The 17,732-nt window shown below is 44.3% G+C and overlaps 1 protein-coding gene across 1 annotated transcript in view; it reads right to left on the bottom strand.

The window, feature by feature from the left end:
• Positions 1 to 5,211: 5,211 nt before the first annotated feature.
• SCIN (scinderin) overlaps positions 5,212 to 17,732 on the bottom strand; it is a 97,072-nt gene continuing 84,551 nt past the window's right edge. The window contains exons 11-16 of the mRNA XM_034760541.1: positions 12,914 to 13,084; positions 11,846 to 12,023; positions 11,215 to 11,336; positions 9,035 to 9,112; positions 7,295 to 7,355; positions 5,212 to 6,212 (exon numbers count right to left, since the gene is read on the bottom strand). Of these exons, the coding sequence (XP_034616432.1) occupies positions 6,079 to 6,212; positions 7,295 to 7,355; positions 9,035 to 9,112; positions 11,215 to 11,336; positions 11,846 to 12,023; positions 12,914 to 13,084 (744 nt within the window). The 3' untranslated portion in view covers positions 5,212 to 6,078. The remainder of the gene's footprint in view (positions 6,213 to 7,294; positions 7,356 to 9,034; positions 9,113 to 11,214; positions 11,337 to 11,845; positions 12,024 to 12,913; positions 13,085 to 17,732) is intronic.

The raw sequence follows: 17,732 nt of genomic DNA, 5'->3' as shown, positions 1-17,732 counted from the left end.
GGTGAGATGTTAGGTAATTGGGGAGGGCTAAGGCTCTGATCTTGCTTCCACTTAAGTCAGAACTCCCACTGATTTTAGTGGCCTAGGGTTCACACCCTAAGAGGGGCCAAGGGTCACTGAGAAAGAAAAAGAGAGCAAACATTTGGGGGGGGGGGGCGAAACTGTGGGCCTCACGATTGAGGCATGGTGTATCAAATGGAACCTGTTACAGAACAGGGGTTCTGCTTGGAAGTGTGATTATTACAATGTTTTTCTAGGCTACTAGTGATTTCTATAATGTATTCTCACTTTAGGCTCAAGCCTGCCTTAAGGCACAGCCCCACATTGGGCGTGGCAGGGAGCTGCACTGCTCCAGGGAGAGCTCTGGGAAGTAATCAGCATCTGGGACGCAGACTCTCTCTCAGGTATGTAGGGAGAATACACCTGCTGCTGCCAGCCAGAGTGCAACATACTCCCCCACTGTATGCCTGCTCTCAATTCTGCTGACAGATGGCTAGAGGGCAGGGCCATGGTCACACCTCCTCTAGACTCTCTTTGATTCTGCAGCTGGAACGTTGACAATTTTGTTGCTGTGTGAGAAAGAGGAGAAGCTAGCCTCCCTCCCATAGCTGTTTTGGCTCGTCGAGACTAAAGGAATAACATGCTTTTTGTCACACATATAAGCACGCACAATTCTGAAATGCTCCTTGTAACGGAGCAGACTCACCCCTGCGGCACCTCCTGCTGGTTGTCCAGGGAATTAGCTCTCTAGCCTCTGGAACTCCCTCTACAGGCCAGTGATCCACTTGTCCTCTTCTTCTCAGCTCCTATGTCCCTCCCAGGACCCCGGTGCCCCTTGCTCTGGGTGCTGCCCCCTAGCAGTACCCACACACTAGGTCTCCCCTCCCAGGGGAACCTCCACCCACTATCCCTACCTTGCTTCAGCACTAGGCCACTGCCAGTCACCAACTAGCCCCCACTCCCTGGGACAGACTGCAATATAGGCCACTCATCACTGGCAAGGAGGGTTTGGACCTGCTGCCTTGGCCTAGCCCTGGGCTACCCTCTGCAACCCCCAGGCCTTCTGCTAAGCTACAGCCTGGGGCTATCCAGGCTGGAGCTCCCTAGCCTTTCCCCAGCCCTGCTCTGCCCAGGTACTCTATCCCTAGCTTGCTACAGCCAGGCCCTTCTCTCTCTGCACTCACAGAGAGACCCTGAGCTTCTGGGTGCCCTGGCCTTTATAGGGCCAGCTGAGTCTGTTTGGGGCGTGGCCCCAGTTGCAGCCACTTCCCCCAATCAGCTCAGCCTACAAGCTGCTTTCTCCAGCCACAGCCCCCTCTGGACCTGAGCGGGGTTACCATCCCACCACACCCACCCACCTTCTCTTTCTCTCTCTCTCTCTCTCTCTCTCTCTCTCTCCCCCAAAACAGACCGGTGAGTAAAACCCAACCCTTTTTATCACCTTTCAGAGCAGAACTGCAGCTAGATATCACAGAATGCTATAGGGCAAAGTGTATATTTAAAATATACTTATCTGATCCTGGAGGCAGGCTTCTCTGCCATGTGTAATGTTTGCTGAGATTCTGAAATTGGCCACGTTATTATAGATCTAAATTACTAATACTATTTGTAATCGTAAAATGGCTTTTTGGGCCTAATGATTTCAATTGTTATCTTTCAATTTCAATTTAGTATATGCCGATGAGTTAGAATACTATATTTACCAGCAGCAGCACATATGATCACTAGTGATTTAGACTGGTCTTCTAGTAAAGGTAACAATACTGCAATAATTTGCTATTATAAATGGACAAAGAGTGCCCTCTCCTGTTTGGTAATAATGCAAGATGTGGCTCATCCTTGGGTGCAATTCTGAGTGTTTCTATACCCACATTTTTCCTTTCTAACCTCTGTGCAACAAGACAGATGTGTTTGCCGCATAGGACCTTAAAACTAGGTACTTAAACCCTTAAATAAAAGTAGTCTTATTTTCAGAGGTGCTGAGCCCTCACAGCTCTCATTGATAATACCTACGTTGGTTACAGGATTTGCCACATTAGATGAGACTATTGGTCCATGCTGTCTGGAGACCTGCCTTAATCAGTGTCCAGTATATCTGAAGCTGTAGAGGAAACTGAAAATCCTATTTGTACAGTACCTAGCACAGGGGTAGGCAACCTATGGTACATGTGCCAAAGGCGGCACGTGAGTTGATTTTCAGTGGCACTCACACTGCCCGGGTCCTGGCCACTGGTCCAGGGGGTCTCTGCATTTTAATTTAATTTTAAATGAAGCTTTTTAAACATTTTAAAAACCTTATTTACTTTACATACAACAATAGTTTAGTTATATATTATAGACTTATAGAAAGAGACCTTCTAAAAACGTTAAAATGTATTAGTGGCACGCGAAACCTTAAATTAGAGTGAATAAATGAAGACTCGGCACACCACTTCTGAAATGTTGTCCTGACCTACCACATTGTGGGCATTGCCAGAGATAAATAGGCTCCAATTTCCAAATCTGGGTCCTTAGAGATAGGCACCTAAATAGAACTGAGCACAACTTCACTGACCAATGTGATCAAAGATGTTTTTCTTTTTTAAGGAATTTATAACAACTTTTTATTTTTTTTTTTTAAAGCCTCACTGGTCAGAGAAATGTTGTGGAGTCTTGCTAACAACCATTGTGCTTAAACACAATTGATAGAATTGTTCAGTCATAAGGCCCTAATGCCCATCTACCTAGCAGTAATCACTGCGTCAGAAGGACTTGTTGTAACATCATACTGCCCCGCCCAAGTTATAACACAGTTTATCGTGCATGTGAGCCAAAACTTTGTTTTATCTGTGTTTTGGAATATATTGACAGACCTCTGTAAAGATCAGAGCTGTAACAGTGGATTGGAACAATTAAAACATAGTTTGACTTTGATCCCATCTACATAAGTGAAACTAAATTCTGTTTATAATACAATTAAGGCATTATTATATTTTATAATACATTCTTCTGACATGGCAAAGATTGTTAAAACCGTGAGTGGGCAACAGGTTGCTGATTGTCCATAGGCTGTAGAGAACCCCATTAACTAATCGACTGAGGTTGTATGTTCTTCTTTTTAATATTCCTTCTTTTTAGCCTAATTGCAGTCTCTTAGAAAAGTGCAGAGGACATCCTTTTAAAAAAATCATGCCATTTCCTTTTTCATAAAATGATCTTTACACACATTACCCAAAGTGTGTCCTGCAAAGAGGGCTGCAAAGAGGAAATTGATAATTGGCTGACTAATTTGATCACAATGTTATTAACTTTCCTTAAAGATGAAATAATATGCTGATAAGCGTGCACTTCTTGGCTGCTCATACGTTAGTCAAAGCATGTTTCGTATAACTTTGTAATGTCGCTGGATGAGCTGATATGATGGGTCAACTCTCTGTGGGTGTAAATTGGCAGAGAGGATTAATTACTGGCTAATTAAATTGTCCCCCTAACAAGGAAGTGAGTGTTTGCCATTTTTTTAAATATCAGTGGGAACACAAAATAAACAAGAATGTTTCAGGAGAAAAAAATATCATCTTTCCACAAATAGTTATAATACTGTGTTTTGTAATTTTTTTTTACATGAAATGACACATCCAAATACAGCCAAGTTGCATTAATATAGATTTAAACAAACACTTAAAGCTAACAAACTTTCAAAATTTACCCTCTTCACCCTCCCAACCCTTGAAAAATAGAATTAGATTCTTATATTTTAATATGGTGCAGTATTCCCTGGTTCTTAAGCTGTCAGTTACCCAGCTGTGCAACTTTGTTCAATAATATTGACTAATGCAGTTGAGACTGTTTTTACTCCTTTGGCTTTACTGAGCTTCAAATTCACCATTAGCCATGTAGAAAAAATATAAAAAGCAATTTTAAAATTCCATTTTCAAACTCATTTAAAAGTACAATTAAAAAACACAATCAGAATTCCTTATTTAAAAATCCACATTGGCCCGGAGTCCATATGATTTACTGTTGTACACATTGGCATTAAAATGAACGCTACGGGGTAAATGTTCAAAGCATTGCAAAGGGTTTGAAGCGGAATGGTCCCTGCTAACTTTACGGCGAGTTGTGTGGTTAAACCACAAACACACACACTGTTTGAAAGTGTTTTTCTAAACTCACAAGAATAAAAATAATCTGCATTCTTTACACCAGAATGACTATGTGATTCTTTGCAATTTCTCAAAAAGAACAGGAGTACTTGTGGCACCTTAGAGACTAACAAATTTATTAGAGCATAAGCTTTCATGGACTACAGCCCACTTCTTCGGATGCAATTTCTGAGAGAGACCCTGGGCCAGATTCTACAGTGCTTACTCAGAGCTCCATCTTCCCAGGATGCTCGGTGCTGAGGTTCCCCTAAGCATTGGCACAGCACATTCAAAGTCTGCTCAGCACGTGTGTGAAGAGTTCCAGTCTTCTGCCCATTGAGGAAAAACATGCAACACGTTTAGCCATATGAGCAAATCTCTACACTTGCACAGAACTGAGCACTGATGAGTAGGGGAAAAAATGAGACTGGTGCAGCCTGAGGTAACTTGTGGCTGGGATATGCAGTGTGTGCTTACAGTCCGGTGAATGAAATGATGTGTGTTGATCCATTTTTAAAGGTGCCAGTTGACTCCTGCTGCCATTCAGGAGCAATAGCTCACTTAAGTGTGTTTAAGAGCAGCAGTTAGAGAAAATGTGGGCAAACTACGGCCCGCGGGCCACATCTGGCCCGTGGGACCATCCTGCCCAGCCCTTGAGCTCCCCAGCTGGGGAGGCTAGCCCCCGGCCCCTCCCCTGCTGTCTCCCCACCCCCGCAGCCTCAACTCGCCATGCCGCCAGCTCTCTGATCGATGGGGCTGTGAGATCCTGCCGGGCAGCGTGGCTGCAAAAGCCTCCGGCCTGCCCCGGTGCTCTAGACTGCACAGCGGTGTGGCTGGCTCCAGCCGGGCGGTGCGGCTGCCAGTCCTGGTGCTCTGAACAGCATGGTAAGGGGGCGGGGTGTGGGGATGTGGACAGGGGTCGGGACAGTCAGGGGACAGAGAGCAGGGGATGGTTGGATAGGCGTGGGAGCCCTGGGGGGGGGCAGTTAGGGGCAGGGGTCCCAGGAGGGGGCGGTCAGGGGACAAGGAGCAGGGGGGGTTGGATGGTCGCGGGTTCTGAGGGGGGCAGTCGGGGGTGAGAAGTGGGAGGGGGCGGATGGGGGGCAGGGGCCTGGCTGTTTAGGGAGGCACAGCATTCCCTACAGTTTCGGAACCCCAATGTGGCTCTCAGGCCAAAAAGTTTGCCCACCCCTGAGTCAGAGGAATCTGAGAACAGGAATAACATACAACCAGTATGTGTCTGAGGGCTCTATAGAAACCGTGTCTGTCACAGCCAACTGTGCCGGGCCTCATAAGGATATATGTTCACATCACATTCATTCAAGCCTATAGCGTCTTCTCCACTCAGATTATATCCATTTCCTGGACCACATGTAACAAAGTACCATTTTCACATTGGCTCTCTCAGAATCCTCAGCCGCACCCTGCAGGACAGAGCTCCCACTCCTGAGTCAGACTGCAATGGAAGTTTCGTACTAGTAAGGACTGCAGGATTTTGACACTTTAGGTAAATTAGGGCCCAATCCTGCTGCTGGGATTCTTTCCCCTCAACTTCAATGGGTCCTGGTTGGGCCAAATTCTGCTCTCACTTATGCTGGTGTAAAAATCAGAATTTGGCCCACTGATGAATGTTAGCTTGTAAATTGTATATTAATGTGTAACTGATCTACAGTTTTTGTTTAGAAAAAGGCATTTTAGAACCAAACCAATGGTATCACTCCACATAGATACTGTGTAAAAAACCTAACCCGCCACCAAGAAATTATGTTATTACTTTATCATCTCATTTAACCTTTCCAAAGCTAAGACATGCTAGTTTACTCAGAAATATACGAACGCTGGGGAATGGGTGACAACAGCTGCATCAATATTGTTTTACAAGCTAATGCTTAAGAATGCTAGAGAATAGTTGTGCTCTGATTGCATTCTGTTTGTAGCAGAGGCCTTCACCGATAGATCAGTTTTTCCATTTGTTGTAATCCCAGCCCAGGAACCAGCCTGTGAATGTTGGGGGTTCATATCCTTGCTTCACAATAACAAGTGGAGTCCCCTTGTCTCTTCCAGAAGGATCTGTCTCAATATAGCGTTTGGCTAAAGAGATAACAGTAAAACATGGAAAATATTAGTTCATTCACCAGGAGAAAAATAATTAAAATCCTCAGCAAAATAAACCAGGTGGTTATTATACTGATTCAGCTTAATTACATCAAATGATCAAATAATTATTGCTTTCTCTCAGCTGCCAGTCAAATTTTCAGAATTGTCAGCTCAGATGTCAGTTTGAAAAAAAAAAAAAAAAAAACACAAGATACAGGCACAGTGGTCTTTGCCCATGTCATTTGGGTCCTACCATGTAATAGCTCTTTAGCTCTGGAATGGGTGAAGGCCTCAGGTACTACTGCTGGAATGTAGATGCTTCACTCATGGTTTTTCAAGGAAGAGCCCTGTGGCTGAATCCAATGGTTTGCCTTGGTATCACTAAGTGATGCTAGTAAATGTCTGAAAACAAGCTAGGTAACTATGTCTGCAGGGAGGTGAGGGTGTGCCAGCATTTTCAATATAAATCTTAGTATGATAGCTAGGATGGGTTAATTCACATCACTGCTGGCACATGTTTTACAATAGAGGGACATTTAAAAAAATTGGATTTCAGACTGTTCAAGTAGTTTAGGAACACAACAGATTTGCACCCATGTAAATTCTGGGAGCAGAATTTAGCCCATTATGACAGAATTAGAGAAGGGCAACAATGAGCAGACTTGGAAGCTTTATTTATTTCTCTGGCTATAAATGGTTTAGGGGCAAATTCTACAGACACTCCACATACAAAACTCCCTGGGCAGGTTCTACAGACACGGGTCCTTTATACTTTTTAATGATATTTTGCTGCCTAGTAACACCATGTTGATGAATTTCATTCTTTATAGAAAGTTACCTTTAAGAAGAAAAGAGTTGAGTTTTTGGTGACTGTTGCATTGTTTAAAATGGCATATAAAGAGGGAATAACCTAATCATGGAATTTTCAGCGGTAATTGCTACTCAAGCTCACTAACTCTTTTAAACACCATGCTTAGTATAATTAGAGTGTTGACCATTTCACATCTCCTCTTCATTCGTTTCTTTAATCGCTGCTGAATCTATTTCCATCAGATTTTGTCAAACACATTTCTTACCAGATTTCACAGATTCATTTCGCTCAGTTTCATTAGCATCTTTACCAATCCAGACAAAGACCTGTAAATAGAAGATTTAAAAGTTTAGTTGTCATATTGTTATAGGGATTGGCTCAGATTCTGATCTTATTTGCACCATTGAAATCTACAGTAATTCCATTGACTCCATTAGGAGAAAAAGCAGCCATCAATGCAGTGACTCCAGAGTTACACTAGGGTAAATGAGATCAGAATCTTGCCCATCATATTTAAAGACACAAGTTTTCTACAGACACAGTTCTATGCTTCAGAATCCCTCCACATCCTGGACATTTGCAAGTTCAGTGCTAAATCCTATAATTCCAGGCAGGGCCAGCTCCAGGGTTTTGGCCGCCCCAAGCAGCCAAAACCAAAAAAAAAAAAAAAAAGCCACGATCGCAATCTAAAAAAAGCTGCGATCGCGATCTGCGGCGGCAATTCGGCGGGAGGTCCTTCACTCCCAGGCGGAGTGAGGGACCGTCCACCGAATTGCCGCCGAATACCTGGAACTGCCGCCCCTGTCCGGAACAGCCGCCCCAAGCACCTGCTTGAGAAGCTGGTGCCTGGAGCCGGCCCTGATTCCAGGGACATTTGTTAGACCCTCCCTCGTCATAGATTTGTCCTAGTGTTTGGCACTGCAATTTTTTTCAGGTTAAGCTAAAAATGTTGGGCCTGATTCTCCTCTGCCTTGCACCTGGTATAGTCATGCAGAGTGGGTGAAAAACAGAATAAAAAAGGATTCTGGGTAGCACTGTACACTTACTTTGCACCTATGGAAGGAATAGGAGAATCAGGCTCATTATTTATAACCCAGTCTGAAATCCCCTCCTCCCCCCCAGCTTGTATAGATCACAAACCAGGGCAATGTGTTTTGCATGTGTTACTAGTAATCTGACTTTTTCAGTGTGTGATTAAAAAAATATGAGAAACATCTTTAGTTTTTATGTTTGTTGGGCCAAATCCAGCCTTGGTTCTGCAATGCAGGCAATGCCTCACTCCCTATATACTGTGAAAAAGTGCTCCATAACAACTCTTTATATAGCAGTGTGGATGGGGGTTAGGGTGTACAGGCATAATGGATCTAAAAGCCAACCCCATTTGTTTTGGGTGGATGCCACCCTTCGGTTGCAATAATAGCTGCTGAACAACTGTGCTGGTCTCCCACAAGCTGGCGGAAAGGAGCGAGCTTCTGTTTTCTCCAATCCCTGTGAAGTTCCCCTGAAGAAGGCCAGTTTGCAGAGGTGCTCAGCAGAAGCCTACGATTTGGCCCATTCTCAACTCATGTGCTTTTTCTGCCACATACTGCTATGTTCTTCTGGAGGCTCCTGTAGGTTTGGAAAGGCTTTTGTACAAGAATTTTGAAGACAAACAGAATTCTCCAAAACATTGTTGGGCTGATTTGCATTGCACTGTGGTGGCTTATAGTCAAGTAGCTTCCATTAGCATTAATGGGAAATGCAACCATAATCTTGCATGATGGTTTGAAAATATAGTGGATATTCATACGTGCATGTCAAATAGCTCAAGAGAAAACATAGCTCTATTTTCTTCCTCAGTTATAATTTCAAGAAAGCAAAATCCCTTCTAGCCTCAAAACGTACTTTTTGTAGGTAATTATCGTCACTCCTCTGCTTTTATGATAATTCTCTTACTGCATCCGTAAATTGTTGTTAGGAGTAAATCCTTTTTGTCACCACATAAAGCATTAAGTACATAGCTTACCTGCTCCCAAGTATCTAACAACATGACATCATCTTCAGCTAAATCATCCTGAGTGAATTCTCCTGGGACCTCCTCAATCTAAAATGGATAACAAAATTGGTATTGTAGGCCCATTCAAGATTGTCATGCTTGAGTTTGGACAAAGATGAGACTTTTAAAATGGATGAATCTAAAACCAGTCATGCATTTGCTTTTTTTTTTTTTTTCCTTCTGCAGAAGCAGGTTCAAAACTGATGTTGATCTAGGAGTGAAATGCAGTAGATTGGTCGGAGCAAATCAGATATCTGGCCACATCATAAACCCATCTTTCAGTTTGGCACAATTGGGAATCTACTCAGGAGAGGCACAGATTTGAAATGGTAGCAGTGAGTGTTGTAAATCGGGACTGAGATGCACTGGTGGACAAGGGTAGGGAAATCCGCTTAGTGCCTACCTACACTAAATGCCTGGACAGAGCCAAACTTTCAGCTTGTATGTTCATGGGCATTAACATTTACCAGGTACCACAACACCGATTAAGTGAAGGAAGGCAATAGTTTGGATGTGCAGTCCATGGGCTCAGTCCTGAAATGGCAAAACTCCCACTGACTTAAAAAAATGGGACCTTTTGCTTGACTAAGGAATTCAGGGTTGGACCTCAAGAGAATCAGAGGCTAACTTCTTCAGATGTGTTAAAGGCAAGTAGGAAAGCAGTTCCATTTTGGTTTGTATCAAGCAGGATAGGTAACAGTTCAGCTAGTGGTCAGGCTGCCTTTGTTTGATGTGATTGAAAGGCTTGTCTGTGCTTGGCCTGGGGCAATGCTGAGGTGAGGAGGGGGCAGAAGGTGCAAAGAACCTTCTCTCCCTCCTCTCTTTTGTGAGCATGTGCAGGAGCTGGGAATGATTGGCTCCTTGTGCTGTCCGGAGTGCAAAGACATGGGAAGGTGAGCACTAAAGTGAGGCCAGGTCTTATGGAATTTAATAGAAAGTGATAACTTTGGATATAGTTTTTTTTGTTTGTTTGTTTTGTTTTTTAAAAACATCTTGTAGACCTTTATAGCAAATTCTATTCCCCTGTGGATTTCCAGGGAGGGTTTGAAAAGGCCGCAGGAAAGACATACCTCTACATTACATTTTATAAGATCTTAGTACTTTTCTAAGAACTTTATCGGTTTCATCTCTTTTAAATTGGATGGGCCTTTCCGCAAGGGGCATGAGTAGGGAGAAGCTCCACTCACTCCATGCTAGTCAGCAGTGTTCGCCCACGAGAGAATGCCTCCTTGCCAAGCGTGGTGCAGTGCCTGTGCTCTCAGAGCTCCCTGAGTCAATGTGCCTCAGTCACACAAACCGGCTCTGGAAATGCCTGCTGGGGAAGCATGCCTCCTCACCTCCCTCAATACTCAGAACCTTAAAGGCACAATTACAGGGAAACTTCCATCTGCCTCCAGCACTGTGGGTTAATGAGGGTTCAAGGAACCTTCCCTTTCCCCACCACCACCAGCAACACTTGAAGGGCCCAGGCATGATATAGACCTAGCATTTTCTTGAACAACTGGCTGTGGGCTCAGCTAGCATATCTGGCAATTCTCCAGGGCTCCATGAAAACATGGAGGGTTTGGTTGGGGCCTTACCTATCAGTGCACCTTCTAGTTGCAAGTAGCAGACACTAGTAGGAGTACAAGCTACTTCCTTCAGAAGCAGGGTTCTCCCCAGAACTTCCTAAGGCATTCATGCCTGTGTCTGCCTATGTCTTCAGAGCACTGCTCATCCCCTCTAGCTTTCCACCTGCCACCGCCACTACCATCACCACCTCTACAGAGAACAGTAATATAGGCCATGATTTTGAATTCTTAAAAAACCTACTAATGTGCAAGTCTGGTTTTGACACATTCATCTTTTCCATCAAACTTTTTTTCTCCCACCACATTCATCTGCATATAACAAAATGAGAAGGAAATAGTCTTGAACTTTTATTTCCCTCCAGCAGTCACCGGTTTGTATCCCTACAGGACTAGTCCAGACACTTTACACCATTGTTATCTTGTGCTGTTGGTAAGCAGTGGGATAGTAGACAAGCAATTCACAACGGTACCCTGCTGTGTCAATGGAGGCCTCAGGTGGTGTTTCATTTAGTGTCTATTGCTGCCCAATATGTCAGAGTACAAAATTATCAGAGGGGAAAGTATCCATCATATACTTACAATAAACCTGCCAGTCTTATTGGAACAGCCATAGAGACGAGGAGGGTGGTCTTCAGACTCAGTTAGCAGCTGTGCTGAAGTCTGGTATTTTTTCTTACCTCCAAGGGCTCTCCAGAATTCCTCTGGAATATACATGATATAATCTACTTGGCATTGAGTTTTATGTTTTCTTCTTTAACTTGATGAATATTGTTTCAAAAATCCCCAAACAATACAGTATTCCCTTTGCCTGGCCCATAATGTGCAAGTTTTTCTTTAATAGTTCTATTCTTCCCATTGTTTATAAAAGCCAATGCAGATATTCATGTGATTACACGTAATCACACCTTGCTCTCTCTCTCTCTCTATTTGTTTTAGTCACTCAGTATGTGGAAAGGGCTAAATTCAGTTGCACCCACTGCAACTCAATTGACTTCTATAGGATAGCACCACTTGTAAAAAAGCTCAGATTCGGGACAAATATCCTTTTTGCAAAATACAGCCAGATTTTCAAAGAAAGGGGAGTGTAACTGGTTTGGCCACAAAAATGTGTTCTTGCAAAAAAACCATTTGTATGCACATTTGGGACCCAATCCTGTCTAGTATTGTGCAGCCTCAGTCTCACTGAGCAGCCAGATCGCCCAGTACTAACCTGGTTCCTGGCTTTCCTCAATCCGAGTGGTTTGACATTTCAGAATGCTGGCTACATAGTGAGCTCCTTTTTCCTCTTCTCTGCTTGCTCCTTTTCCGACCCAGGTGTAGCCAGAGTTTGTTGGCAGTTTCAAAACGAAAACATCATTGGAGTTCAATGAAGTTGCGTCAACATCAACCTAGAGCAAGAGTGAGATTGTTTCATTCGTCTGATTTTTAAATAACCCACACATTCACCTTTCTGCACACTGATGTACACCTGTAATACTGGTGTAAATCCAGAGTAACTGCACTGTCTGCTGTGGAGTTTCTCTAGATTTACACTGCACTAGCTTGGGGCACGCCTACACTGGAGCTGCAGCTGTAACTTCCATCCCAGGCAGACATAAGAACACTAGTTTTTATCCAGTGCACTAAAAATAGCAGTGTAGCCACAGTGGCAAAGGCTAACCACCCGAGTATGATCCTATCCAAAACCCTAAGTTTGTACATGGGCAGCTAGCCTGACCTGCTGCAGCTACCCCGCTATTTTTAGTGCACTAGTTTGATCAAAACTAGCATGCATATGCTACCCAAACTGAAAATTACACCTCCAGCTCCAGCGTAGATGTACCCTTAGTATTTCACTTAAAATTGATAATTGGCCTGAGAGAAGAATTTTAACTAGCTGCCTCGGGTTAGGAAGACAAGGTGGATTTGGTAATATCTTTTATTGGATCAACTTCTGTTGGTGAGAGAGGTGAGCTTTCCAGTTTACACAAAGCTCTTCTTCAGGTCTGTGTTCTGGTTAGCAAGAAACTTTCCATACGCTCAGCTTATTCTTTAATTATCCACTATGGGGTTTCTTGCAACTTCCTCTGAAGAATCTAGTACTGGCCACTGTCAGAGATGTCATACTGGACTAGACCTGGAATGGCACCTGATCCAATCCAGAATGCGAGCTCCTACGTTCCTACTCATACTATAACCATCAAAGAGAAGTGATTTTAACTGACGCTTGCCACTCTGGTGCTCATTCCAACTGTACTTTGTTACATGGGGAATATTTTACTGAACAGCTGATTCTTACCTCCACAATCCTGGTGATGGACGCCAGGTTCCTGCGAATTTGAAAGAGACGCGTGGGGGGAGCAGGTTTCTGACCTCCTTTCTTGGATGTTCCATCCTTGTAGACAATGAGTGGTTTGTCTTTGAACAAACTCAGCAAATGTGCAGGTTCTTTTCCTTGGGAGACCCGGATCTGTACAAAGAAAGGAAAACAAATTAAAGGATTTTACATTACTTTTGGCATGGCTGAAGACCAAGGTGATGATATCTAACACGGTAAGTAGGTCAGGAAGAATTACTAATGGCAAGCTGCCTCAGCTAAGTTAAGCACCCTTAATTTCAGAGGCACTGTAGCTGCAGCATTCATAAGCTGTTTTGTCACTCATACTAACACTCATACACACAGACTAATATTTCTTACAGAACATTGAGATTGGGACTTGTACATTTAGTTTCTAAGGGATTAAAACTCTGATGGTTGCCATTTACTTTAATAAGAAAACTGTTCCTTTTTGAAAAAACATTGCCTCTTTACAGAGATTTTATGTAGGCATTTAATTCTCCTGGAACACTCTGGTTCTGAAGTTTAGGGGATTTGTATTTAAATGAAGTAGGAAAAACAGGTTTTTCATCATAACCATTATTGCTAGGTCTGTATGTCTGCATGAGGATGAAAAAGGGAGCATAAATCCACCAGGTGATGGATAACTAGGCTGATAATATAAACTTCTAGTGTATATGGGAAAAGACGGTATTTAAAACTGAACTGGCAAATGCCTCTAATTTTCAGGGCATCTTAATATAAAAATAACATATTTCTTTATTATTGTACAGCAGAATTCTCTATTTCTTCACTCTGGAGGAAACAAAAAGATGACAACTAAAGGCTACATTCTGCCCAGAGACTTTGTTCTGTTTTCCTTGCAGTATACAAGAGCAGCATACTTTAAGCATGATTTGAAGTATACCACATATGTATCAAGTACCACATATGTATCAGAGGAATGCATGATGGAGGATAGATGAGAAGAAAGGAGAGAAGAAAAGAGAGAGAACAGGCAATTGGCTAAAATCTTTCTTTAAAAAAGAGCACTACAGAAGAGAAGAGGGAGATGAGGGGAGAGAAAACAGCAAAGAAGACCACTTGATATAGCTGGCATGGGAAAGAAAACTCATTATTTCAGATGCCAGAAACACATACTTCTACTTGGTGTCCTGAAAGTGCACAGCAACCAGCTTAGCCAGCAGAGGGAGCTTATATGCCCATGAGCAAGTCTGACACATTCCCCTAAAGACTGAAACATACACAGAAACAGAGCTCCCTAACCTCTGGTTTTTGACCTGAAACTTCTGCTTTGAGCCCTGGTACATCTGCCTTCTAGCTGGGTTCTCTGCCTTTTGGGCCAGATGTCAGATTCCCTCCCTTCCCCATGACAATGGCTTCCCCTCATCCAAGAAAAGGAACCGAGGGCCAGAGAAGGGAGTGTTCAACTGAGAGAGGGAGAGAGAGAAAGAGCCTCAATACCAGCCCAGCACAACCCTGACCACTGCCTCCAGCAGCAGCAAAGAAGCAAACTGCTCAGCACTGTCTGCTGGAGAAAAGGCAGATGAGGAAGAGCTGGCAGCTGCTGAGGAGCCTGGCACGCGGACTCTGGGAGGAGCAGAGCCTGTGAGGTGTTGGTGAGGAGCTTGTGTGAGACGGGTGCATGCTGATGCACTGAGTGGCTGAGAACTGTCTGCTGGATAGGGTACGTGGCTTCAAGCCAGCGCAAAGGAATGACTTATTACCCTGTGTGGGCTACCCACAGCACACGAGCTTGAGCAGAGGAGGAGCAGAGCCACTGTCAGGCTCCTGCTGCTTCTCCTGTGCAGGTGAGTGGGGAGAGGACAGGCAAGGATGGGGAATGGGAAGAGCCTTGGCATATCAGTGAGTGCATCGGAGCAGGTGGAGAGGCGGGAGTAATCTGTGCTAACAAAAGAGCTAGGAGCATGGGGGAAGCAAGAAGCAGATTGTGACGGTATTCCTACCCTCCAATTGGGACAGAGCACCCAGGGCCGGCTCCAGGCACCAGAATAGCAAGCAGGTGCCTGGGGCGGCCAATGAAGAGGGGGGCGGCACGTTCGGCCGTTCGGCAGCAATTCGCGGCGGGGCCGTCACTCCCTCTCGGAGCGAAGGATCTGCTGCCGAATTACCGCCGTAGAATGAAGTGGCGGTAGAGCTGACGCCGATCACGATCGCAGCTTTTTTTTTTTTTTTCTTCCTGCTTGGGGCGGCAAAAATGCTAGAGCCGGCTCTGAGTGCACCCCTTACTCTGGCTGGATTGTAGGACTGCAGTCCCACCTAAGGTTGCCAGGCCAGGCGTCCGGGTTTCAACTGGAATGCCCAGTCAAAAAGGGACCCTGGCAGCTCCGGTTGGCACTGCCGACTGGTCCGTTAAAAGTCCAGTCGGCAGCACAGTGGGGGCCCAGGGCTAAGGCAGGCTCCCTGTCTGATCTGGCTCCACGGGGCTCCCGGAAGCGGCTGCCAGGTCTTTGTGGTCCCTAGGCACATGGGCAGCCAGGGAGGCTCTGCATGCTGCCCTCGCCCTGAGTGCCGGCTCCCTAGTCCAACCCAAAGCAATCATTTTAACAAAGTGGAGAAACATTTTGATCCCCCCAGAGATAAAGAGCTCCCTTTCAGGCCAGCCTCAGCCTGGCCTTCCTTTTGCTCCCACAGTGTTGCAGGTGGCAGCAATGGTGGGCACTATCCCATTTCGATGTCTCACTACTGGACAGGCAGGTGTAGTCAGAGAGTGAGACAACGGAATGAAATCAACTGGACCTGTCACTTGTGGATTCAAGATCATGGCAATTATCTGCAGGTGCAAAAAGAGAGGCCGCACTTTAAAAATCTGCCCCAACGACTCTAATATGGCAAAGAGACACTGATGGAAATACGTGGCGGTAACTAAAGTTTCAGTCTCTCTCTTTAGTGTAATGTGGATTGTAGTGCCATCTAGTGTCTAAAAATATGGTTACACTGGAAAATGCTTCAAATTATGCTAAATATTGTTTTACATATTAAGCTTTAGCATATATGTTGAAAGCAATTAGCATTTAAATATTACAGTCATTGCAAGTAGATGGAACTCTTTTAGCTTAATGAAAGAAAGTTATAGAATAATTGATTATTTAATATGTATTTAAGAAGATTTCAACTAAGTAATTACATCGAGAGATTTTAACCCTCACTTAGTAGGATGTCAATAATCAATTGCTATTGATTTAACATTTAAAACTATCCCCTGCAATCTAAATTAATTATAAACTTGAGAAAAATGATGGATCTTCACACTTATACTTAAGGGATGGGAGTCAAACACTTTCCTGCTCTCATCCTCTGCCTAGTAACCCCCCGTTCTGTCCCTAGTCGTCCTTCTTCTCCTCCTCTATCCCCTCTTTCAAAGGAGAGCCCTCCCACCTCCTGAGCTGCATGTCACCCCTGATGGAAGTGAAGGCTTGTCCCAGTGGGCAGCAGGTCTACCACTTCCACCTGCTATGCCTTCCCCGTTAGCCACTTCTTCAGCACAGAACTGTTTCTGGGCTCTGTAGCAGGAAGTCAACCCCCCGAGCTACCTCTGAGGTAGGGAGTGGGACCAGTGGGTGATGGAAGGCAGGACAGAATGAGAGAAGGCCAGAGGAGCAGGAGGTATTTTTAGCAGGGGAACAGTGGGTCACATCAGAACTGGCCTTGCCCCAGCCACACCTCTTAGCAGCCTTTGTCCTCTCCTGCATACCACATTCCTTCAAGTAAGGAGTTGTATCTGATATCTCATCCTGCATTTCTACAGATGGGAGCACTGCTGTAGGGCCAGATTGTGACTGGCCTTTGTGCAGGTGCAAAAGGGAGGAAAGGCACAAGTTATCTCCTGTGCAAGTGACAAGAACAAATCAGACCCTGAAGCAGAATGCTTCATGGTGCTCTGCCAGTGGTGGTAAGTCTCTATCCCACCAATGCAAGACAGTACCTCAATGGCACAATTTGGCCCCTAGCATGTCATCAGGTCTGACAAAGAGCAGCTCCATAGGGTTAGCCATTCTCAGCAACTTCAAAAATGGCATGAAGGTGGCTGGGGGAAACACTCATATGCCCTTAGTAAACAGCAAGGGTCAAAGTGGGCAAGGAAACCTCCAGTAGAATGGCAGGTGCATGATGAAAAGGTTTAAAATGGCTGAAAGGGATGGACTGGGATGGGCAGGAAGGAGGAATTCTTTGACTTTATGCTGGAAAATTCTGTTGCAAAGTGATTTGTGCCATTGACAAGGCAGGTGTGAAAAACTAAAAGGAATAGGAAACAAGCCCTTTCATTAAGGACTGTGGAGAGTCTGAACTCTTTACTTGTGATCTGATCACAGGTTTTTAGAGGGGGAAAAGCCAATATATTAATGGAGTCCTAAAATGTGCTCCACAGCTTCCCTCTGCATGGTGAAAAAAATGATGGTGATGATTATTATGAGTAGTAACAACGAGAAGAAAAATACAAATTAGCCAGTTAGTGTTGTAAATGTATATGGTGCTTTTCAAATGTAGAAGAAGACAAGTTCCCTGCTTCCAAAGCTTACAGGCTAAGTCAAGCCATGGCACAACAAGAAAGAGAAAATATGTGGAATTATTGAGGAAGTAGGGAGGATGCCTGGATCAACCACTTATTTCTGGTGAACTCAAATGACAAGCAATTTCATTTTATCTCCAAAGTAAGCTACAGGGTGATGAAAATACGGCTCTGTGAGGACACGTTTGTTTACGTTCACTTACGTGCAATACAGATGTAGCCTCCATACACCAGACAAGTTGGCCACCC

Source organism: Trachemys scripta, chromosome 2 (assembly GCF_013100865.1).
Source record: "Trachemys scripta elegans isolate TJP31775 chromosome 2, CAS_Tse_1.0, whole genome shotgun sequence".
In the NCBI taxonomy this organism is placed as follows: Eukaryota; Metazoa; Chordata; order Testudines; family Emydidae; genus Trachemys; species Trachemys scripta.
Note: the sequence above shows the minus strand (reverse complement) of the source record. Positions and strands in the feature narration are given on the sequence as shown.